This window comes from Sphaeramia orbicularis, chromosome 22 (assembly GCF_902148855.1).
Source record: "Sphaeramia orbicularis chromosome 22, fSphaOr1.1, whole genome shotgun sequence".
Taxonomy (NCBI): domain Eukaryota; kingdom Metazoa; phylum Chordata; class Actinopteri; order Kurtiformes; family Apogonidae; genus Sphaeramia; species Sphaeramia orbicularis.
This window is the reverse complement of record NC_043978.1, coordinates 36,709,974-36,735,277: the sequence shown is the minus strand read 5'-3', so window position 1 is coordinate 36,735,277 and position 25,304 is coordinate 36,709,974. Positions and strand designations below refer to the sequence as shown.

At 39.1% G+C, this 25,304-nt stretch overlaps 1 protein-coding gene across 1 annotated transcript; it reads left to right on the top strand.

Moving 5' to 3' along the window:
- The first annotated feature begins 1,706 nt into the window (after positions 1-1,706).
- Positions 1,707-24,624, top strand: LOC115413345 (filamin-A-interacting protein 1-like). Its single transcript, XM_030126125.1, is given in 7 exon segments — positions 1,707-2,023; positions 12,477-12,771; positions 13,170-13,343; positions 13,619-13,797; positions 20,483-23,291; positions 24,022-24,106; positions 24,109-24,624. Coding segments are annotated over 6 exon segments (3,654 nt in total). The 5' UTR covers positions 1,707-2,023; positions 12,477-12,483; the 3' UTR covers positions 24,228-24,624.
- Positions 24,625-25,304: the final 680 nt, after the last annotated feature.

The following is a 25,304-nucleotide window of genomic DNA, read 5'->3' as shown; positions in this document are numbered from 1 at the left end:
TATCTTTAGCTACAAGCCACATTAACCACGGAAGGAAACAAAGCTGAAACAAAAATATTTTGACTTTGTTTCTGTCGGTGTGCCAGATCAGGTTCTCCTAAATTTGATGTTTATGCAAATGAACCTTTTCCCTGCAAGTGAATTTCAGGCATTTCATTTTACTACATTTACAGGGTGGGGAAGCAAAATTTACAATGAACATTTAGTTGTTTTTTCTCAGCAGGCACTACGTCAATTGTTTTGAAACTAAACATATATTGATATCATAATCATACCTAACACTATTATCCATACCTTTTCAGAAACTTTTGCCCATATGAGTAATCAGGAAAGCAAACGTCAAAGAGTGTGTGATTTGCTGAATGCACTCGTCACACCAAAGGAGATTTCAAAATAGTTGGAGTGTCCAAAAAGGCTGTTTATAATGTAAAGAAGAGAATGACTATGAGCAAAACTATTGCGAGAAAGTCTGGAAGATACTATTAAAGAAGAATGGGAAAAGTTGTCACCCGAATATTTGAGGAACACTTGCGCAAGTTTCAGGAAGCGTGTGAAGGCAGTTATTGAGAAAGAAGGACACATAGAATAAAAACATTTTCTATTATGTAAATTTTCTTGTGGCAAATAAATTCTCATGACTTTCAATAAACTAATTGGTCATACACTGTCTTTCAATCCCTGCCTCAAAATATTGTACATTTTGCTTCCCCACCCTGTACTTTTCAGCAAACATTTTTTTCCATTCAGTGCTAGTGGGCATTTGGCGATGAGGTCATTTACTAACTCTAATAGTTGATTAGACCGTGCTTTTTGATAAAGTATTACATAGATTCATGCTGGGTGAATATCCATCCATTTTCTGAGCCACATAATGCTCATGAGGATTGCAGTGTTGTATAAATATGACAGTTAAAAAATAATCCACACACTGCTTAATTTTTAAATTGGTATCACTTTTATTTGGGTACAAATGATCTCCTCAGGTAGGTAAGAACTCTCCCACAAACATAATCTATGTTTTCTATATTTTCTTTCTTATGCATCCCTGCACATAGGTAGCCCCGCAAAGATCTGCGGCAAAAATAACTATTCCCATCAACGCAGAGCACAATTACTGTACCTCAAATTTATCTCCCTTGTCTAATTTAGATTGTTTTCTTCAGGGACAGCCAAAAAGGCTGTGTAGCTGCCAAAGTCCTGGAGAGTTTGGCCACACTCAGTCCTCCCAAGTCAGCAATTGGTGGTTTCTTGGACCAGTGTTTGGGGCTTGGGTGGCTGCTGTCACCGGACTTTCCCAGGATGTGAGAATGGCGTAGCAGGGTTCAGCTGTCACTAAGGGTCACTGGGTAGAGTTAGTGCCCTAACTGGCCAGCCAAAAAATCTAGCATTCAGCTAGCCTCAGCTGCTAACTGTGCTGGCAGGGTAGGATGAGTTAAATATAGAACTTTACTTTTAGCTTCAGTGACTCTAGTTAAGAAGAAGGGAGAGAAACAATGGAGGAGTGAAAAGCTCTGGCCCCGTGTCAAAGGACATCACACTGCACCTCTGCACTGTTACTCACTAAGCAACGGCCCCTTTCAACCACCAAGAGGGAGCTGAAAAACTGACTGCCTACTTCCTACAACCCCCCACCCCCACTTGCCCCTTTTATACCCAGCCTCATCCAGTCTTCAACTGACTTCTTGAAAGGATGGCAAGAAAATGAGAGGTGTGTTTTATAGTGCTATGCAGAGCAGAACTGGATAGGCTGTGAGAGGGAGGAGGGTGAGAGAGGGAAGTTACAGTGCTCTGTTATTGCTCTCTACCATTCCCTCCCTGACCTGACGAACTCAAAGCAAAGAGAGAGAAAGAGAACAGAGCTTGGGATGACTCTTGGCACCAGTCAGTAGCAAGCACAAGCGGACACCACAAGAGGACCACACCAGCCAGGATATTAGTGGATACTCTACGGCCTTACTGTTTTTATAGGACTACCCTTGGCGTTACAACAAATTGCTTAAACCTGGGGGCAACACAACAACAGGTTAGTCAACTTTTCCTAAATGTGTCAATATAAAAGAATTCTTCTGTCCTAGCCTTTTGTGGAGAAAAAGTGAAAGGAATCCATGTGCTCTGCAGCTTCAGCCTTTTATTCTTGGCAAACTGAGAAACAGGTAAAGTCTCAGGAACAGGTTTTGCTACTGATCCTTCATCAGGTTGACATCATTTAGAAACACTATTCAAAAGAAGCTTCTTTTAAATCATCATTAGAAAATGTTGTACCATATGAATGAAACATGACTTCAATATGCAGTTTAATTAATTCAGTTCACTTTTTATACTTTCAAATGCAATGGATTTGTACATTTTGAGTGAATTACTTGCGCACAAGAAGACAAGACTTGCTTTCTCTTAGTAGTGTTAACAGGAATGCAGCCTTGGCATTGTGACAATGCATACAGAGATTACAGTCATGAATCAAACATTTTTTCTCAATGAATTGAATCTTATACTGCTGTATGAATAAACCCATTTAGAGAGAGGTCTGTGGGAAGAGAGGCCCCGAGCCTTACCAGACAATATGGGATATAGGTACAGTGGGAATGCAGGAGAAAGAAAAATAATCCAACCTATTTATCAGATCATATTTGGAAATTTTATGCATATAGAAACAACCTCTGCCCTCAGTTTCTCCCACAGCCACTGACTCCAACTCTCATATCTGGTGCCTCTTCAGTGCTGTGTAACTCTCACTGTAGCTTTTACAGTACACAGAATAGAGATATACATATCACTACTTAAGAAGCTTAGGGGCTATCATGAGCTGCAGCAAGATGACATCTTTCATCCTGAATATTTATGGATCATAATGACTCCAAACTGAATTCCATTTCTTGCGCATGAAGTCATCTGGTTTTGGAACGAGACGCATGGCTCCTGCTTGACGCTGTCTATTTGTCAAGCCACATATCACCTTGCCTGAGTAAACCAATAAGAAACTCTTAAATGTATCTCCCTCTCAGTCTAGTGCAGGTGTGGCTTACACAGCTGTCAAAGATCCTTTGAGCTGGACCCACCAATCTGTCAGTGTCCAGAGGCTCTGTATAGCCTCACCCTTCCTCTTTCCCCGACTCCCACCCTGTCCAGCTGATGAGGTCTCTGTGCACTTGGTGATATCACCGCTGACACTAGACAAAGACAACGGTTGCCCGATATTGCTCATTAACATTTTTGTATTTGTTCCAGCCTAACAGAAACGCATCCTTTCAAAGTTGGCGCATGCTCTTTAAGGTCTGGAGAGCAATCAGCCAAATGGCCACATAAAAGAGGCAGATTTGTAAATGTTGACTGGGCAGTTATCAGTCCCACCTTGTAAATCAGTCAGTCTTACTTTAAATCAATAGCACGTTCCCTGTTTAAACAGAAATCTAGATGGCTACGGTTGGGTGCGCGCCAAAGTAGCATTGATTTTAGATTAACTATATATGTCACTGGCTTACCTCATGACATTACTATAGCTCTGTGTCACTTGAGTTGTGACTCATGCAACAGCAGACATAGTTTACCTATGACATGTAGCACAATCTGTTTGTCATGAGATTCTAAGAGAGCGGCTTGTTTCCTTTGTTTCACTTTCAGGCAGTCCCAAAGGTGTAGTGACAGTATTCCTCTCTGTTAGGAGATAGTTTAACATTTAACCCTGACCCAAATGAGAGCTATTATTATTATTACTCTTTAATGCCTTAAGCTCACCTGCACTTTGCCAGCTTCTACGATGCACATGTGTATTTGTGCTTGTAATGTTTGCGTCTCTGCATTTTTTTTTTTTTTTTTTTGCATTTGCATTTGCACAGAAACAGTCCAGTGTCTGCTAACACTGACTGGTCAGTCTTTGAAACCAGTAGCTGGTGTCCTTCCTATAGATCTGATGGACTTCAACAACAGCTGTCACTGACACATGCACAGCCACAGTCATTAGGGCCTCTGGTCTTGAATTCCAAAAATGCAGTTTAGACACATTTGGATATTTCACAGAACAGTGGCACTTATAACTCATGTTCCCTTAGTTAAAAATAAGTCAGTAAACTCCATAGCAACCCAAGAGCTATTCAAGATCATTTGATATAGAGCATGCAAGAGGGCAAAGTTGTTAGTTGGTTCGTGACACGTGATTACATTAGAGCTACAGAGGCCATTCATGACGTTCACGTGAGAATATCTTAAGTGCTGTAAATCTTTTGGGTTTATCAGCACTTACTAGGCTAGTATTTATATGTGCAGTATGTAGCAGGCTATTTCTCAACACATTAATGATGCATTGCACTATTACATCATTCTCAGCAGGAAAATATATTTTGGTTTAGATTTAAGAGCCTGATTCAGTACATCATAAAGGATATTCCCATGTTCCCTATCCATGTCACGCTTCTCTTAAACTTGTGTTTTTTGGAGTAACTCTTTCACTGACCCTTTGAGTGAATGCTGACAGACAAGCTTAGACCATTGGCAGAGGGATGTCCGTGAGAAAATGAATGTTTACTGAACGACAATTACTGAAAGCACCAACTAAGGAATGACTCTGCGGTGTATTGTGAGACAGACGTCTTCACTGTTGTATTTTGTCCCACCTGCAACAATGCATTTCATTGTTTTTATGATGACTAGTTCTTTCATCCTTTGTGAAATATTTAAACGAAAGACAAAAGAGCGCAGTCTTGACACCAAATCAAAACAAACCAAATGTTCAGTGGCAATTCTAAAGAGAATGGTGTTTGGGAAGATTTTGGATTTTGCGGTTACTAAAGCACTCCTCATTATGATGTGTTGACTTCAGGCTAAAAGTTCAAAACTCCAAAACAACATGGCAGAGACACTTTCATACAGCCCTGATATGCAACCCTCTTAATAAAATGCCCTTTTGTTTTGTCTCTGTTAACTTCTGAGAAAAAAAAATGTCTTAATCTTTGCTGGACTTTTAACTTTTTAGCTGCCAGCTCTTCCCATCAGTGGAGTTAAATCATGCACAGTGGATTAATCTGGTTGTATACGACAACAGCCACTTGCTAACAGAAAAATGTATCCATTAACTGTTTGTGAGTTAACAGAAGATACATAAGGTCCTTTCAGTGCAGTTTATATTTAGCCTCTGGTACTGCTCTATTACTGACATGAGGTAACATTCATTTGGGTGCTTTGATTTGTTACAGCAGGTCATTTTCCAGGTACAACCCCCAGCCCCTCCTGTCCACATTTTGAAGTCTGTGAGAGCAAGATGCACACATCTAGTGACCATAGGCTTCAAAATGTCAGGCGCTTGCTGCCATTTATCAGGAAAAATCCCCTTAGATAAAAGTCCTATACAAATGTGACCCATTTAGAATACAAATTCAGCATACAAATTGAGGGTTATTACAGATTTGCCCGAGGATCTAGAGCGATAATGCTTCTTCTATCCTCTAGCATCCAAAAGCAATTAAATGTGTCCTATTCAGTTATGGCATTAGCATGAGTTTAAGCAACATTCATTTTACCTGCCAATTAACTACATTTTGATACAATATTAAATCCTTATAAAATTTGCCATTAAATCTGAATCTGTGCAAACACACTATACATAATAGATTAGAAGTTTAAAACAGACCTGGTTAAAAAAAACTGGATGATTAATCTGTAAGGTGCAAAATAAATTGTAATGTTCAGTATGATGAAGGTACAAAATGACATTTAAGTGCAGAGTGACATTAGGTTTATGACCAGAGTTTAAACATCAGACAGAGGTGAGTTATTGTACAGTGAATATAGTAATGGAGTATTTATAGTAATGGACCAAGGCATAAAATTCACTAATTAAATTAATGCTTTATTAAGCTTTAAGATTTCATACCTGACCTCATGACGTTGTACTATATCTGATTTTGCTTCATCCATATGTTGCCTTGCTGTTTCTATTCTTAGAGCAACCAAAACCTGATCTCCTTCTTGATCTTTCATGCCTGAAGATGATATCCAGTAATGGCATACGACTCTAGAAGAATCTAGTGCTTGATCAGTTGCTCTTGGTTTACGACATCTCAATAGATTAGAGTAGTGCTGTTGCTAAGGGATTGCTCCCCAGTTTAAATCTACATCGTAGCCTGTTTAGTTCATACAAATAATTGATCATTTCACATTTCTTATTATGTAAATTGAGACAGATGGAGATGAGTTATGCAGTTGCATAGCAGCTGGACCCATCCATAAGGCTGGTGACAACGTGACAGAATATTCACACTGGCATGTTATGTGACAAGCACAATATCAAAGTCTCTTACAAGTCTGTGTTTATAATGTATGGCCCAAATCAGAGCCAGTTTCAACTTGTAAAGATTTGCTGTTGCTTTAGTGGATTTCTTCAGGGATTATATGAGTACATAAAAGGAACCTGAGTGAATAATTAACAACTGCTGCGAGCACAACAATCATAAATATGTCATATTTTATAAGTGACTGATTGAGGAACTACCTGTACTGGGCTGTTTATGCTGCAAAACGCCCATCTGTTTATCCTCAGAGCAAGTAAGCCATTAATGGGGGAAATAATATGAGGAAAACCACCTACATTGCTTATCCTTTGCTCATTAGTGAAACCTTAACTGCTGAACAGCTCGACTCCAGTGAGAGTATCAGGTTAATGTGACATCAGGAGAATACTACAAGATGAAACCTACCACCTATGCATGACATTTTGCTCTGGTATGGCATACCAATGTTGGAGTTATTGTTACTACAAGGTATTAATAGAGGGCGTCATTACAGTAAAACAAGCTGTAAATGCTTGCATTAAATTTAACCCTTAAAGACTCAAACATCCAACAGCGAACAAAAGCATCTACTGAACTGAAACGTTTAATATCTGTTGAACCATTAATTCGATCAATACATGTAAATAATCGGTGTAAAATACAATTTGTCATCTTTTCATGGTCATCAGATATGACCCATTTGGACGTTCAAAGGCTCCGCAGTTACCATGGAAACATTGTCATCTTGTACAACATTGATTCACCAGTAAAACCCATGGCGTTGCATTAATGACAGTGGATGGAGACACTTGCTTTTACAATCAGTTATTAATATCTTTGCTGAAAATTGGACTTTTCTTCAGTTTTCTCTGTTTTAATATAATAACCTTCGAATTTATTCTCAGTTTTCATGAACATCTACTATGAATGTAGGAAATTAAATAGTGGAAAATACATGATTTACAGTAAACAATGCAAAATACAGAGGATAATATTATAAAAAAATGGTGATAAATCACTTGAGAAAGGTTAAACACAGAGAAAAATTCATTTAAGAACTGCCACAAAACTAGCACTGGGTCTTAATGGGGTAATATAATCAGAAAAATACCTATTAAATGTAGAATCCTATGGGAATGTGTACATGTTTAAGTTGAACTATGTTTGTTGTTCATCTCACTAACAACGTCTTTTCTTAGAGCATGGCTAATGTGTAACATCTGACCTGAGAGGTCAGTGATTGTCTAGCCGGGAACACACTGTCCAAGAAAACCCCGGAGCAGACTGCAGCTTTGTACCCTTGCATGGGAAATCCTGTAGGTGCTCAATGCTCACATAACTTTCAATATCAGACGGATTGGCTTGCAGATTCAAATCTCATCCACAGCTACAGATTTGATTGAAATTCCCGTATCTTGGCGTGCTGGTGTGTTTTTCTTGTCAGGGCGGAAGAGCTTTTCAAACGTACTGTATTTTATCAGTGTCCTCTGGCAAAACATGTTAGCAAACTCTCACATGCAAAGAACATTTCCCACTCCTTATTTAGTCACACCAGGCTTGTGGTGTGAATATATCAAACTCAAATCAAGTCAAACAAATCAATTTTTTTTCCTACAGAACACTTTTACTTTATTCACAGCTGCTGTCCTCATCCTTCAGCTCTGGCAAATGAATTTGGCTGAACTCCATACTTTTATCACCAGTCCCTTTCCTTTCTCATTCTGTTAATGTTAACGTCACAAACACAACGTCTGTAACATCTTTATTATGCTAACTATCTTTCCAGAATTTTGTATTTGTAAATACATAAACTCTTTATGTCAGTGGTTCCAAACCTTTTTTGGCTCGTGACCCCATTTTAATATCACAAATTTCTGCCGACCCCAGACATTCAGAAATGGAGACATTTTTATCGATAAAATTCATTTGCTTTTGATCATGTAATTGTTTGCTATACTATTTTGCAAATAAATGTTAATTTTAGACAACATTTAGTCTATATAATGTATATTATTATGGATAGAGTCAGTAAAGCCAGGTTTAGATTACTGCACAAAGTGAGAATTTTATTTTCCTTGGTCAGGATCTGTATAGCCAGTCCAGCTTGGATTCACAAGGCTGACAATTAATACTGAACAAACAATAAGTCAAACTATGAATTATGAAAGAGCTGCAGCATCTGAAACTGACCACAATGAACATTTGAAAGATAAACAGTACCACAGTGCTTCAGTTTCAGCTGCACAGTTTTTCATGTCTTTTATGGATTGTGATTGTCTCTCTCAACTTGCCATATATTTTTTATTAGTAGTTTTTTTTTTTTTTTTAATCAATTACTAGAAATTTCAGGCGACCACATTTGAATTCCAGGTGACCCCATGTGGGGTCCCAACCCCAAGGTTGAAAAACACTACTTTATGTGGTTAGCTCTGCATGCAGCAGTATTATTGTTTAATATGTGTGAACTACAATGCGCAAAGAAAGAGACAGTAACAATAGAAAAAAGCCTGAGCTAGTAGCTAAACTGCTAGCCTTACAAATCATGCATATTTTAGTCTAATCTTGCAAATGCTAATAATCTTGCCTGCATTTCCTTTTGGTAAATACATGAGTGTAGTAAAATCTATGTGTAGTAACTCTTTACATAGCAGTATTGCAGCTTTATACTTGAAAATATAACATACAGAGACAGATGTTATAGAGAAATAACCTGGGCTACCTCACTAAACTTGGCCTAGCGAGCCCTTCATTAGCATATATTTTATTTCATATATTCAGCTCAGTGAATCTTGCTAATGCTAATGGTCTTGCCTGAATATCCCAAAGGAAAATACATTGTGTTTATTAAATTCTGGGTGCAGTTATGTTAATTCTGTGTGTAGAAGAATTGCAGCTTTAAATTTCTCAAAATAAAATGTAGACAGAAAACAACCTACTTCATTTTATACTTTTTATTTTCGCTAATTGTTGTTATTCTGTTCTTGATATTTTCTATATATAAACATCTAGAGTTTATATTCAGAATAAATGCACATGTTTAGAATTATTCTATATTATTCACCAATAATAGAAAATGTGTCTCATGTTACAATGTTTACTTCCCATTGTTGCAGCTGCTGGAGTGTTATATTCTACTTTATTAGCTGAGATGCTTTTAATAAATGGAATTTCAAGCCAGAGAAGACATTTAGAGGCCATCTGTGGGATTCAATGAGTTGCTGACCAGTAAGAAAATTTTAAAGCCCCCCCCCCCCTTTTTTAACATTGGTATGGGGCCACATGTTTTGTTGGGACCTAAAAATACTCATGTATGTGACAGCTGGACTTGACCAATGGGATAGATTTGGGGTTCCGCTTTAAATTTAGGTTTAGACCTTGACTGGAGTCTCGTCGGGTGTAAGCCCTACTCATACTCAGGGCCAGTCAGTCGATAACATTGTGTGTATAGCTTAGATGCCATGAATGTGTGTGGGCATTATGGAGGTCTGGCACAGTCCTCAGTGTGAAGGCACATTGTCTGCCACTACTGCTCCTTTATTTTCCATAAACACAAATGAGAATGTTTCGTGTCAGGGTGGAATGTTGCCACGTGACTTTGGAATCTCCATTTGCTGTTGTGGATAATTCGCAAAAATGAAGGTTCCACTGACCAGTCAAAGTGGGTCATCGGAAATATGTGTGATGACAATGTCTGGCCATGGTGATAAGTTCTTGTCAACAATATAATCAGTGAAATAGTTGTGTCTATTAGCCTATTTCTTACAGATGCCAAAAAGGATTAACCTTAAATGCTTGTTAGTCCAGATAATTAGCCATCCCTTAGTGCATAAATCACTAAAGGTCCTTTAGTTACAAATATAGTCCAGCTGTCTAATATTCACTGCTAATTTTGGCTGTTGAACTGTACTACAGGTCTAATTTAATGAACGTACATCTGGTAAACTTTTCATGATCAGTTTAAAACCTTTTTTCCTTGTCTTCCTTTTCACCGAATTTCGGTTTTACATTAACTCTCTTATAGTCTTCATGTTCTCGGCAATAACAACAAAAACACCTACGTTTACATGCTTGCAAATAGAAAAACTGGTTATTTTCTTTCGAATCTCTTTTGTCCAATTTCTATGTTACTTAAGGTCCCATTCTCAGTTACAACAACAGACACACCCACACTCTGCAGCTTGTTCTGTTGAACTGGAGTAACACCACAGAACCAGGGAGGCAATTGATACAGAAGCCTCTCTGGATTTTCATGGCATCAGCCCAGGAATTAAAAATAAACTGTTGAGTGCCTAACTCAGTGTCAACCATTTTGTTGCTAGTGCTTACTGTACGAACTCTACCCAAGTCATTTACAGTACTGCACGTTTCATCAACCTGATGCCCCAGTTGTGCCCGTTTTGATGCCCTCTGCCGTCCACCCCTTGGGCATTTCACTGTCATTTAAACTCACTGGCGCTGCTTGAATGGTGGCACAAACACTGTACGCACTTGTGCATAGTTCTGTACTACGACATTTGATTCAATAGTAGTGCACCCACAGCTGAAACTAATAGTTATGGACAGGAAAGAAGGCACTGCAATTAATCTGCAGTTAAGAACCAGCTCTACTCAGAGCCACTGTGAACTCACTGAACTCCCAGAACTAAGATAAGGAATGTACTTACTTGTTGGTTTGTCAGATTTTTTTTTCTTTTTGGTTTGAACTTAAACATTCAGTCACTGGTATCTCATATTCTTCTCCTTCTACTCATGTCCTTGGATGTTTTCCTGGAAGCAGGTGGGATACAAAGAAATTGGTTTCAGGCATCATTAAAACTCACTGTGATCTTAACTTCACTCACCACTATTACAGAAGATGATAAACATTTTTCTTTCAGGTGAAGCAAAGCCTTTGATAAACTGACTGCCAAGTCTGTCTACAGTGCATGTAGAAGGTCTAATTCCTCCTCTCTAGCAGTGACTTCTCACAGAACATCTTGTTTTAATCTAGTTACACTGATTCACAAAGTTATTGATGTTCCACTTCAGGCCTCCCAGATTGCAGACTGTCTCAGAGGTGATTCTGTGGACATACTGTGTGTGTGAATATTAACATGTATTTCATCCTCACAGTTTATACAATATACATCTGTTCAGTCAGCAGGAGTTCGTGTTTGTATGACATGTTTGCACGTGTGTTAAGAGAGGATTCTTGACATTTTGGCATGCTTGTTCAGGATATCTCAATGCATGATTCAGAGGTCAGGGTGCTATGACATCATCAGGGTGCTGGAAGGGGATTTTGGGGGCTGGGTGCATTTTCTGTTTGCAATTAAAAAGTGCTGTTGATGTCATATCTGAAATCAATCACAGAGTGCACTTGCTCAGAGTCCCAAAGCTGCTATAAGACAGCACACACACAAGTTGTATAAAATGCAGATGCGTACACACAAACTCACTAAGAGAGGCACACATCTCCTGATCCCTACACTGTTGAACATTTAGTGCACAATGCAAGTAATCTATGTATGTATATAGATAGTATATGCTGTATATCCCTTTAGTGTTATTATCTTCCAACCCCTTTCACTGTGTGTTTAAGCAATCAACACAATCATGCTATCAGGCCACCTCAACAGGTCTTGTATAGTCATAAGTGATTAAAATAGCAAGGTTAAATTTAGAGTCTGTCATCAACGGATTTATTTTCGGTATCTGGTTAAAATGTTTGACTCAGACTGTTAATGACAGCAGAGAAGGTTAAAGCACCCATGGGTGCCACAAACATGCTTTCAGATCATCAAAAGTCAGCAAGAGGTACACAGCCCTTGTGAAAGAACAGGATGTGTCAAGAAAGACTGACTGCAACTGCACAGAAAATAGAAACATACATACATACATAAGTAATATACATAGCCAGATTTAGAGAAGTTGATTTTTGAACATCCCATTAGTTGTCTTTACACTTTGTTCATAAGATCACTCCTTTCTATCTACTTGCAGTTGTGGGTAAGTGAAAAATATGCATCTTATGTGAAAAAAGTGGGTCAGGCAGCAAATGGGGAGTTTCACTACAAGGAACCAAGGCCATAGTCATAAAGCTGTAAACTGTGATCATGTTACAAGATATTCTGCATGAAATGAGGGAGATTCAATTGGATTAGAAGAAATGTTAAAAAGGGTATTATAAAACGTGCAAAAAATCCTATAAACAATTTGCTCTTTTGTCTGATATAGGAAGAAGATGAGGTCCAAAAGCAGCGGGGTGGAAACCCCAGCCAGTGGTGGGCTTGGGGTTCCACAGGGCGACCCTGACATCAAGCAAGAACAGGAGGTGGGTCTGTCTATGAAGTGCCTCAAGGCCAAAGTTCAGCAGACAGAGGGTGAGGATAAAATGGAGGTTGAGGTGATCTCTGACAAACAGCAGCTGATTTTGGATTCCACCAAGGCGGGGGAAACGAGAGGGGACTTCATGGATCTGTCTAAAGAGGATCTGCTGAAACTACTGGGAATTATGGAGGGAGAGGTTCAGGTGGGTGTTCTTTCTGTCAACAGCAATTTCCTCACACAAAAGAACAGTGTTTGTCAGTCCGTAATATTCTGAATACACTTGCTGTAATGAGGGTGTTACTACTACTTTCATCATGCATGAATACAAGTATGATTTGTATTGAAACTGCCTACGCTTGCACTGAATTGAATTACTATGGACTATCATTTTTGGCACAACAGCTCTACCTTGTGGTTGGAAATGACAGTTCATGTTACCAGTGAAAACAGGCTTATGTCCCATGACTTTCCCAAGGGACCAATTTTTTAAAATGTGTAAGATCATCATAACAGCATCATCACTCACATTTATGCACTGCAACCTTATCCATCAGCAGCAGTTATTGGTTAACATCAGTTTAATTTACTATGTGATTTCAGGCCAGAGAAGATGTTATCTGCATGATGAAGTCCAAACAGAGTTTCCCAGAGGCCCTTGAATCACGCTATGGCTCTGCGGTCCCTGGCTCAGCCCTCCAGGCCCTGCAGAGGGACGGTCTCGCTACTGGCACCAAGCTGCAAGACCACAGTGTCTACCAAAAGCCTATGGTTGAGGTCAGTGGGCAGCTATCGGACACAGCACTGTTTCTGTTGTTGTTGGCCCAGTTCAAGTTAAACATACTTTTTATTAACAGAGTTCCCAGACTCTTGAGTAATCATAAAACTACCCAGAACATCAGCAAGTCATCTTCATAATCACTGTATCATCTGAGGAAACACTGTGACCTTTTCATTAGTGAGACTTAAAATGTTTTGCAGTCCTCATAAAACAGGTCACTGGTTTATTTTTATGTATTCTTGGAATTTGCTTGTGCATTTCTTCCTTTTAGCTGGAGCGCCTCCAGGAGAAGCACAAAGAAACATACAGGAGGATGCTCGGGCAGCTGCTGCTCGCTGAGAAGTGCCACCGTCGCACCGTCCATGAGTTGGACACAGAGAAACGCAAACATGCAGACTACATGAACAAAAGTGACGACTTCACCAACCTCCTGGAGCAAGAGAGAGAAAGGTGAGGAGGCAAGGAGAGGAAACTGGAAGTTCACTTTTAAACCAAAGGGCAGAAGGTCTCATACTAATCCTGCATTTTGATATTAGTGTGTAAATGTTATGAGTTTTGGGTTGATGTTTTTTTGGTTGGCCTCTTCTATTTAAAGCATATTTCTGTGTAGTATTAATCTTCCAAACTCTCAACAGCAGGGGGAAGTCGCATATCAGAACACATAAAATACTACCAAAACCAGCAACCAATCAACCCTATGAATAAAGTATAAAGCTCATTGTTTACACACATCTGTATTATAGTATCATCAAGTTTTCTTATGACTGTTTCTTTGACCTGTTTGTCAAAATAACACAGTCTCAAAACCTTCATGCACTGCGTCAGCTCATAGTTTACATTATAGCCCTGTTAGCTCCACACAAACCACCTGTTTTCTATACGTATTATGTTATTATTAGCTCCACTTAAGATGGGAATCATCCAAACAATTTCTGAACTGTCACTGTTTAGTCTGAACTGTGGCCTTTGCAAACATATAAACATAACACCTAGACATGTAATACCTTCATAAACTTCATGATCAAACTCAGCTGAACTAAGTGTAAACACATCGCTATAATCCAACACATTTGTGTCTTTGCCATAACTTCAGATCTCTTTATTATGAACGCTCTAGTGATATTTTTTGGTTATATTTATATGAGCTGTCAAAGTAGAAATACTACACGTAGCTTGTTTTATAATGTAAAATAGACTGCATAACATTTGAGAAATGAACAACTAGACTTTATAAAGGAGCTTGAACCTTTAATAACTGCAGTATTATAACTGCTTAGAGTATGTTTTTAATTTCTAGTCAAGAGTAATTGTGTATCACATTGCTCTAAAATATAGCAGTTTTCAAACACTGACCACATTCTGTGACAGATTTTATATATTTGAAAGGAAAATTACAATTATATGTATAATTTATGTGTAATATTATGTTACATTACCATGTTTATGTCTGTATTTGCTGTAATAATGCACAAATGCCTATGAGGAATTTTCCAGTCAAAGACACTGCTGAAAGGAACAGGGGAGTAAAACATGGAGAGAGAAGGAATGTGTGAAAGATGGTCTCATCAACCCAATGAAGCGAGAGAGAGGGTGTAGTGGAGGGGGGAGTTGCTTACTAAAGTGATAACCTCACATACCTTCGTTTGACAGGGAGAGGACCACAGCTTGAGGATGAGAGGCGAGTGAAGTAGAAATGAAAGGAGAGAGGCAGGGTGGAAACTGTAGGTGAGGAGAAGGTCAGGCTGTTTGCTGTGGGAAAGAGGGAGGTCAGGCACAGAGAGGGGAGGAGACCAGGCCGTTGGGTGGAGCAACAGGAGGAAAAGCAACTTAGGGAATAAAGGCCATTTGAAAGGAGTGAATCTCCCATGACATCATCTGTGAGGTGAAGTCACCTCTGAGGTTGGTGACCCTCTGTTTGGTCAAGGGGAGGCTGTGGATGAAAGCACTAGTAAGAGAGAAAAATGGAGTTTCACACTGAGTAATGTTAGAGAGAGGCGACAGTTACATCACGTGTGCAGAGGGCCTCACAGAGATCAAACAAACTCAGATGTGAGTGAGTATGTGCACTGAATGCGTATGAGAAAGGAGGCCCTACTAATTAAAGCATTCACAGATGAAAGAGTTTAATTGGCCATTTCTTGTTGGGAAATGTATTTGTTGCAATTCCCATAAGGCATCACTGTCTGTTCTGGCTCAGACTTTCATATTCACAAACAATAGCTGTAAGAGGATATTGTATGTAGTAATTGCACTTTCTGAGTTCGTATGTTTTTGCACATTTATAATAATAATAATAATAATAATAATAATAATAATAATAATAATAATAATAATAATAATAATAATAATAATAATAATAATAACAACAACAACAACAACAATAATAATAATAATAATAACAATAAAGTTTATTTATATGGCACTTTTTGCAAAAAGATTTCACAAAGGGCTTTACAATAAAATCAGAACTAAAATACACAGGCATAAAAGCACGCAGCTATATACACAGACACAGGCATAAAAATATAAAAACAAATGGTCATAAAACCTCCCCTAATCCACATATCACAGTAAACTGTCATAGAAGCCTGTCAAAACCAGAAGGTCCTTAGTTGATTTTTAAAAGACTCAATCGAGTTTAACCCATAAAGACCTGAACAGCCACTGGTGACTAAAACTGATCTAAACTGTTTAATACCTATTGATCCACTAATCCTATCAATAATGTAAATAATTGGTGTAAAATACAGCTTGTCATCTTTTCATGGTCATCAGATATGACCCATTTGGACGTTCAGAGGCTTTGTAGTGAACGTGGAAACACCGTCATCTTCTATGACATTGATTCACCAGTAAAACTCATGGAGCTGGATCAATGACAGTGAATGGAGACACTTGTTTTTATACGTAGTTATCAATACCTTTGCTGAAAAAGTCACTTTTTCTTCAGTTTTCTCTGTGTTTGATAATAACAACCCCCAACTTTAATTTAAGTTTTCATGAACATCTACATGATTAGTAAATTAAATATAGGTCAATACATGATGTACACTTAAAAATGCAAAATACAGAGGATAAAAATGTAATAACTGGTGATAAATCACTTAAGAAGGGTTAAATAAAGAGAAAAATTCATTTGGTAACTGCTACAAACAGCACTGAGTCTTTATGGGTAAAGTGCAAAGTGCCATTATAGTGATTGTAGTTTTTGAAACAGATATACTAGCTAAAACAGAGTCTCTATAATGCACTACAAATAGCAGAACATACCAGAGTGCACTTACAGGCTGCATTTCATGAACTGTCAAAACTTCAGTCTGCTCATTTGCTGCACTGACCCAGTGGAAGCACACTTCCTTCAGCTTTTATTGCAGGACACAGGAAGCAGACCGTGAAAGCTAAATCACAGTCAAGACCGCTGAATTACATTCATACAACAGCACAGACACTTAGAAATGTGGAGAGAGATGGACACAGAGGGTTGCTGTAATTTGCGCAATTTTAAAAGAATCCACATATCACGGTAGGCTGTCATAGAAGTGAGTGACATCGTGCTGAACCTAATTTCACATATCTAACCTGCAGTCAAATGCATGGATGAATGAGTACAGACACGGAGAGATAAAAACAGAAGATGAAAGTCAAAGGTTTTTTTTTAAAGGCAAAACTGTCTCTGACCATCTTGAGAAAAGTAGTTTTGACATTACAGGTAGGTGTCAGAGACATCGTTGAATCATCATGTTGTCTCAACTCTGGAAAAGTAAACCTGAACTTTAGTTTGAAGCATTTGGTACAGTTCAGTGCCAGTTTACATCAATCTGATCCTTGGTTGGAAAAAGATGACCTCGTTCTTCTGCCAGATAGCTTCCAGCAGCTTCTTTGGCTCATGCACAGGTCAACCTCTGTCACCTTGCAGGAGAAAGTAATAGAGAATATCTCATCTAACTTGATTCTACAGAGCTGTGAATCTTCTAAGTGACCCATCAGGGGAGAAAAGTGTCTAGTTGTGCCACTTGACTGAGAGTCATGTATGAGCACAAAAACAGAAAATGGCAGCACAAGAAAATGTCTTAAAAACAAGCACATTAACAACTCACAAAGTACAGACAAGTATGTAATGTAAGCAAATTGCACATAAACACATTCCAAAAGGCATTAAAGCATGACATATTTGGACAAACATACTGTGTGTACGCCAACACCTCCATAGGAAAACACATACCAGACACCCCTACTTGGCGCAGCTCTGTTTTGACATCAACCCTTTCAGGTGAGATGGAGGTATATCATCAGCTCATCCTTATAAATGTGATCTCCTTAAAACTGAGGTGAGCGTGAAGAGTGAAAAGTCAAAGGTCTTGTGCCAAACATTTCTAGGAATGCAGAGGATGGGCACTGAAGAATGTACTTCTGACTGGTAGCCATCAACCATTAACACTCTCACACAAGAGAGCAATTTATATGTCAAGAAGTTGAATTTCTACGTGTCTTAGTGGTATGCACCGTTATTAACGGAAGAAACAGCTTTCATTCCTGAAGGGAGTTTTAACACATGCACAAAACGAAAATGCAGACCTACAGATGATCTCTAGGTGATAATTGTAGTAAAACTGAAAAAACAGCATTCTTGGTATTTTAATCCCTTATGACAGAAGTGACAAATTTTTCAATTGCCTTTCAATACATCTTGTACATTATGTGTAGGGTCATTGTTATTGCCTTCAAATAATCGGATATTCACTTTGTTTCTGATTTCTTTCTTTTAGCACCACATTAATCAAATGTACTATACATTATCGCAGTAACACTCTTGCTTAATGCATAATGCTTTTTCTCTGTCAAGAGAGGCCATTACTGTATGACACAATGTTTTGACAGCTTTTTGGCAGGTCACATCTACCTCAATCCTCAGCATTCTAACATCAGGGGCTGGAGTGCCTCTGAGCAAATTCCCCAGGAAACATGGGATAATATATTTTTCCATGATGAAAAAAATGTTCTGTTGTGAATGTTAGGTTATGGGTTACACCTGTGTATTTGCAAGTCTATGTAGTTTTTTAAAGGCCTGTTTTAGTTGCCTAACAGGCCAAACCTACATTCAAACAATTTTAATAAACTTACAGTACCCTAAAAACTATGGTACAATGTTGTGCACTAAATGAACAAAGCTAAAAATAGGAAAGTACTGCTAAAGGAAGAGTAGTTTCCTTGCAATTAACTTTGTAGCTTGCAACTAATTTGTATGTACTATTTCCTCCTACGTATTCCTTAGTAACAAACCAGACATAGCCTATATACCAAAGCTGTAGCTCTAACATAACCTTTGGTGCCAAAACTACTGACATCATGGTGGTGACCTTTACATGAAAGTAATTTTAGAGTGCCAATTTCTAGGGTGTCAATGATATCTGACTATGTAAGTATGAATTTTTAGAGTTGCACTCAGAGATCTGGAGGACTTCTCAGTACAGTAGCCAAGCACTAATCGTACTTGGCAATGAGGCTGTTGGTAATGTGAATCAATGGACATGTTTACTGCAACTTACAAACCACAAATTGGAGTTTAGTATTTCCAATGAATGTGTTTGCACATAGATGTGTTGGCTGTATTTTAGCCACGTTTGCACTGTTGCATGAGTTGCACAGCCTATCCTGTTTTCTTGTTAACCTAGTTTGTATGACTGACTTTATTTATACACAGTCCCAATGCAACGGCCTGGGTATAGCAGTCCATAAACCTATTGTCATGGTTACACTCAATCCTCCCGCACCTCAAGGGAGGCATCCAGCTCATCCATATCTGGTTTCCTCATCACATGCAGACTTTGCAGGGAACCCAGTTCTAGTCCGGTTTCCCCTCGAGTAGAACTACAGCAGGCAATCTCTCCTGTCTACTGTACCAGAGAGATTATGGCTTCCGGTCTGCAGAGGCAATTTCCTGTCAACTTTGAAAAGCAGAGTTATAAATTAATTCATGTAAAACTTGCTCTAAGCATGGTTTTCTCTACCAAAGGATGGCAGTGTTAATATTTAGCAAAACATGCGTGTAAACTTTCTTAACCCTGGTTGTAGTGTTTTCCCTTGCTTTGACCTGTTGCTATGTTTTATGAAAGCATGAAAATTAGGGGAGTTTTACAAAACACTCCTCCTGTGGCAAAGGTCCCACCCCTTCACAGTGTCCAAAGCAGAGCAGCACACACTCTCATACACACATTACTCCCTTATATGGGGGAGGTTACATCATTCACTTGAGGTCCGGTAGTGCTTCACTGTATTTATTCACCTTTCATTGTCCTGATAACATGCTTGGAATGTGACAGTGGATATTTTGTAGAAAGGGAGGCTCCTGCATTTTCTTCTGCATTTTCAGTGGATCTTGAATGCTGGCAACAATGATTATTTGCTGCTCTTAGTGCATCCACTGAGGGTAAGTTCTGTGTGTGTTTGTTTCTGAGGTGACTGTATCCTCAGTCATGAATGTGCTATTTTTATTTTCATGTGGCTCATTGTGAACTTTCAGAAGTTATTTAAGCTGTGGATACACAATCACCTTGTTGCCCTGGTGTCCATATTCATTTGGATCCCTTTGCAATGCAAAAATGTTCAGGTTGAATATTACATTAGGACGTCTCTGGGAGTGTACAAAGAAAAAAATGCAACTTTGCATTCAGTCTGCTTTGCATGCATTTTGTTGGAGCCTGAGATGAGAATAGGCATGAGCAGCATAAAAAGAAGCTGAAAGAAAAGAAGACCACTTGGTGAGGGGGTGTTAAACTTTCACTTGCAGTCTGTGTTTTAGTCTTTGCCTCATCAACATGGATGAAAATAGCAGGAATGTTTGGAAGGAGTGGTGACATATGGACCAGTTTTCCTTTGAGATCTTATTGCTTATTCTGCACTGTGTGTTTTGTATTATTCACATTTGAATGTGAAACCCAGCATAAAAATAAGAAATTCACAGATTCCTGTGAAATGTAGTTGTGTTGATTTAAAAATTTATTTTCAGGCATTTCCTTAAGGTTGTTTGTCTTTGAGAGCAAGAGAAACATTCAACACAATTTTTGTTTGGTGTAATCTAAAGGAATAATTAATAAGATGTTATACTGAAACTACTTTGTTCTCCTCTCCTTTTTAGACTCAAGAGACTACTTGAGACTGAGAAAGCCTACCAGGTAAAAAAGGAGAAGGAACACACTAAACGTCTGGCCAAGGTGAGAGAGGAGCTGGTAAAGTTGAAGTCTTTTGCCTTGATGCTGGTCAATGAGCGCCAACAGCACCTGGAGCAAATGGACCAACAGTGCCAGCGGGTCCAGGAACTCAGCCAGCAGCTCCAGCAGCGTGAGCAGGCACTGAGTGAAGCCAGGGAGCGTGCTCAGGAGGATGGCCACCGGGTACTGAGCCTGGAGGCTGAGCTTAAAGAGAAATCCGCCAAACTCACCCAACAACATGAGGAGATGAGCGCTAAGCTGGCCAGTCAGGAAGCAACCAATCGACAACTCAACACCAAAATTATAGGGCTTACACATAAAGTGGAGGAGCTAGAAGAACAGAACTGCACCTTGAGGAAATGTGAGGAGGAAATGCAAGAATTGAGGGAAAAGATTGGCAGAGGGGAAAGTGGCAACTCCAACTTGATTGCTGAACTGGAGAACTTGAGGAAGAAGGTGCTGGAGATGGAAGGAAAGGATGAAGAGATTACTAAGACTGAAAATCAATGCAAGGAGCTAAGAAAGAGACTACAAGAAGAGGATAATAAAAGTAAAGACCTCAGGCAGGAGGTAGAGAAGCTCCAGAAAAGAATGATGGAGTTAGAGAAACTTGAGGAAGCCTTCAGTCTGAGCAAGGCTGAATGTGCACAGTTACATACTGCCCTTGAAAGAGAGAAGGGCCTCACCAAAGAGCTCTCAGATGAAGTTGTAGCCCTCCGGATCCGCATGAAAGAGCTTGAATCTTCTGAGCTCAAGTTAGAGAAGTCCGAGCTTAGCCTTAAGGATGATTTGAGTAAGCTTAAGTCACTGACTGTTGCTTTAATGGAAGAACGAAAAACCCTTCTGGAAAAAATGAAGTCAGATGAGAAGAAAAAGGAGGACTTGAATAACATGGTCAAAGCTGAGCAGAGCAAAGTTATGGAGGTGACTGAGAAACTGATAGAAGAAAGCAAAAAGCTCTTGAAAATGAAATCAGAAATGGAAACCAAAGTAGAGACTCTGAATATAGAAAAAGGAGAGCTTAGCACTAAACTAGCTTATGAAATTGATAAAACAAATGATCTTAATAGTAAGGTCAGCCAGATGAAAAAACGATTAGACGGACTGGAACAAGCAGAAAAGATGGCAGCGAAAAACTCAGTCAAATATGACCTGGCTAGATTATCTGACCATGTTAAAAGAGATGACAACAAAGTTAAGGAGTTGACATTTGAAATTGAGAGACTGAAAAATCGCCTCAAACAACTTGAGGTGGTAGAAGGAGATCTGATCAAGACAGAAGATCAGTATGACATATTAGAGAAAAGGTTCATTACTGAACAGGACAAGGCCAACATTCTTTCCCAACAGGTGGAGGAAATGAGGACTCAGATAGCACGGAACAAAGCAATTGAGAAAGGAGAAGAGGAAAGCCAGGAAGAGGACCTCCAACAGCGCTGCAAGAGAGAGGAGGCCAAAACCAGGGAAATGCAAGCTGATGTTGTCGCCCTCAAGGAAAAAATCCATGAACTGATGCACAAAGAAGACCAACTTTCTCAGCTACAAGTGGATTATTCTATCTTACAGCAAAGGTTCTTGGAAGAGGAGGAGAAAGCCAAGAACATGGGAACTGAAGTTTTTCATCTCACCAAAGAACTGGAGATAGCAAAGCGTCAAAGTCGTGCCCTACGGCCCAGTATGAATGGGAGGAGAATGATGGATGTTGCTGTGACGTCCACTGGCGTACAAACAGAGGCAGCATCCACTGGGGTGGCAGATGAAGATACTCCTGCTGTGTTTATCAGGAAGTCTGTTCAAGAGGAAAATCACATCATGAGCAATCTTAGGCAGAGGTGCCTGAAGAAACCAACAGATAAGGCTGGAGCTATTGAGCGTTCCCCTTCATCTACTAGTGACCTGGGTTTGAAGAAATCCTGGATTCCCTGGATGAGAAAAAAGGACAGTGCCCCTCAAGAGACCAACCTGGAAAAGCCACTGCACATTAATGGAGGTCCATTGCCCTCTGAGTTAACCATGACCCAGAAACAGGGTCAGCCTTTACACATTCGAGTAACCCCAGACCGCCAAAACAATATTGCCACCCTTGAAATTAGCAGCCCTCCTCCTGAGGATGCTTTCTCTAGTTCAGCTCCCCTCAGTCCAAATCCATCACAACCTAAATCCAGAATCACAATCATTCCCACTCACTCTACTACAACCCACAGAGGAAAGTCTGCTGCTGGCTCTCATGGCCCTGAAAGAGCCAAGTCTCCAGTGACTATCACAACTATATCCAGAGCCAAGTCTCCTGAAGGCAGTCGAGTTTCCTCCTCTGCCTCAAGCCGATCTTTATCCCCTGTGTCTATTATGACAGTCAGCACTGCTGTGGTATCTGAAGCATCGGCCTCACCAGAACCCCAGGAGATGACTATGGGCCGAGCTGTGTTTAAAGTTACCCCTGAGAAGCAGATGGTCCCAATGCCGATAAGGAAAGGCCATAGCAACACCAGCATTATCACCACTACTGAGGATAACAAGATCCACATTCATTTAGGCAACACTATCAGTCCAAAGATGGTAGTCAGGCCAGTAGCTGCTGTGATGGAGAGCAAGGAAATGACCTTATCAACTGGGACAGTCTTACGTTCTCCCCGTCAAATCACTACCACTACTACCAGGAGCACACAGAGCAAAGTAATGAGCAGTATAACCATTACTCCTGTAACATCCACCACTTCTAGACCGACACAAAGCATGGTAAGTTTTTTGTTAAACGATATATTCCTTCAGTTTTATCCACCTGCTAATGAAATTTCTGTCTCCACCTTCATGACATTTAACTTTTCTGCTCAAGGCAGGAAAACAACTTTCACTGGAGAACGTTGTTGCTAAAAATGATCAAAAACTACCTTTGATGGCCCATTTATAAGGTGAAATAAGTTTATGGGAAGATTCATTTGACAGTGCCAGAAGGAACAACACTGTGTGGGTGTTTCAGTGGACCTTATAATATGCTCTTTGTGGATCAGATGGATAGCGTGACAGGAAAGGGTCTAGGGGCAGGCTTCAGAACAGCAGAGCTAATGATGTGGCACTTTGCCACCCTACTACAGTCAGGCTGCAATTTATAGTTGCTACGCAGTGTTTACATTCACAAACGGGCATGCAGGGCTCAGTGCCCTCTGGCTGACACAAACCAGCCATGTACTTTTAACAGCACACTGAAAACTAGCCTGTGTAAGCAGTCATCTACTGGGCCTGGGAAAGAATGGATAAATATTTACATTTTTATTCACACTGTCATTATAATATGTATGATCAGTTACACTGGTTAGAAAATGAGAGAAATCAGAAATCCTTGTTTTCCTGTAATGCTTTCTTCTTTTTACTTATTTGCCACTACTTTTGCATCGTGTTCTCTTTATGTGCTCCCTTGCCTCATTTTCCTTCCTGAGAAACTGTACTCTTTCTCCCTATTGTCAAACAGACTGGGCATGATGCCCAGGCACCTCGCACAGGGCTGACCCGCATCCCAATGTCCAAGAGCCTGAAGACGGGAAAAGCTGTGCTGGGATCCCTGGGATTTCTGGTGGTGTAAAGATGGAGTCACGTGCTGAGAGTCAGTCTATGAGGATAGAAGTTAAGAAATCCACTGTGAATAGTAATACTTTTCAAAATGGAGGGAAGGCCTGATTAATATACCAATGAAATATACCACAAGATGAGAATAGCTCTGATGTGTCTCCATTTAACTCGACAGTGCAGGGTGTAGAAGACATCTGTTGTAAATTCTTATGTACATATTGGACTCATATCCAATTCTGGTGCTTAGATTAAAAAAAATATATATATATATATTCCTTTTCTTTACTGTGTGTACTTTATTGGTAATTTGGGCTACATTTTCCAGACTGTGCTGCTACTAACTGGTTCTAGCTTTGAGTGTTTATCTCAAATGTAATGAGTTTGTTAATATATTTTATAAGGAATTTGACACATAGGTCAAAGTATTTGTTTTCATTTAAATTATGTATTTTTCTGTAAAGGATTTGTACTGAATTGCATTTTAAATAAAGGTCCATTGAAATGAGAGTATGATGCTTTATTGAGTATTTTTCTTTCATTGTAATTCAAGATTATGTCATTTATAAACAACATAGAAAAGTTTCAAAGTTGAGGAATGTCATGTTTACTAAATGTGGTCTAAAACATCCTTTAAATACAAAAAAATGTAGTAGCCCTCTGAAGCCCTTCACACTCACACACTGATGCTAATCTGGAAAGAAAAGAAAAAAAGGGTGCTATTAGATATTATTAGATCATTTATTGACTTTAAATATTCCATTTCAATATATTTTATCTTCCAATTTGAAAATTGAATGCATGTCACTCATTTACAGTTAGATAGCCACAAGTTTCAAAAACAGAAAATGTGATATAGTGTTTCCACAAACTGCCAGTTTATTGTAAGCAACTACATATAATTTGACATTAACAGAGCAGAAAATATATGCTTTGATCTCCCCTTACCAACTAAAGCATGCAATTTGAATCATTTATGTTTTATGTTCATTTTATGTTCATTTATTTATTTTCTATTAGGCGGAATTTGGCGTTTTCCACATTTTGCCATTCCAATATCGAGTGTAATACTTCCTAACATTAAATAATAAATACATACATGAAAACGCACCTACTGATGTACACTTAACCTCCACCAAAACCCCATTAGAATAGAAATAAAAAATAGACTAGAATAGAATAGACTAT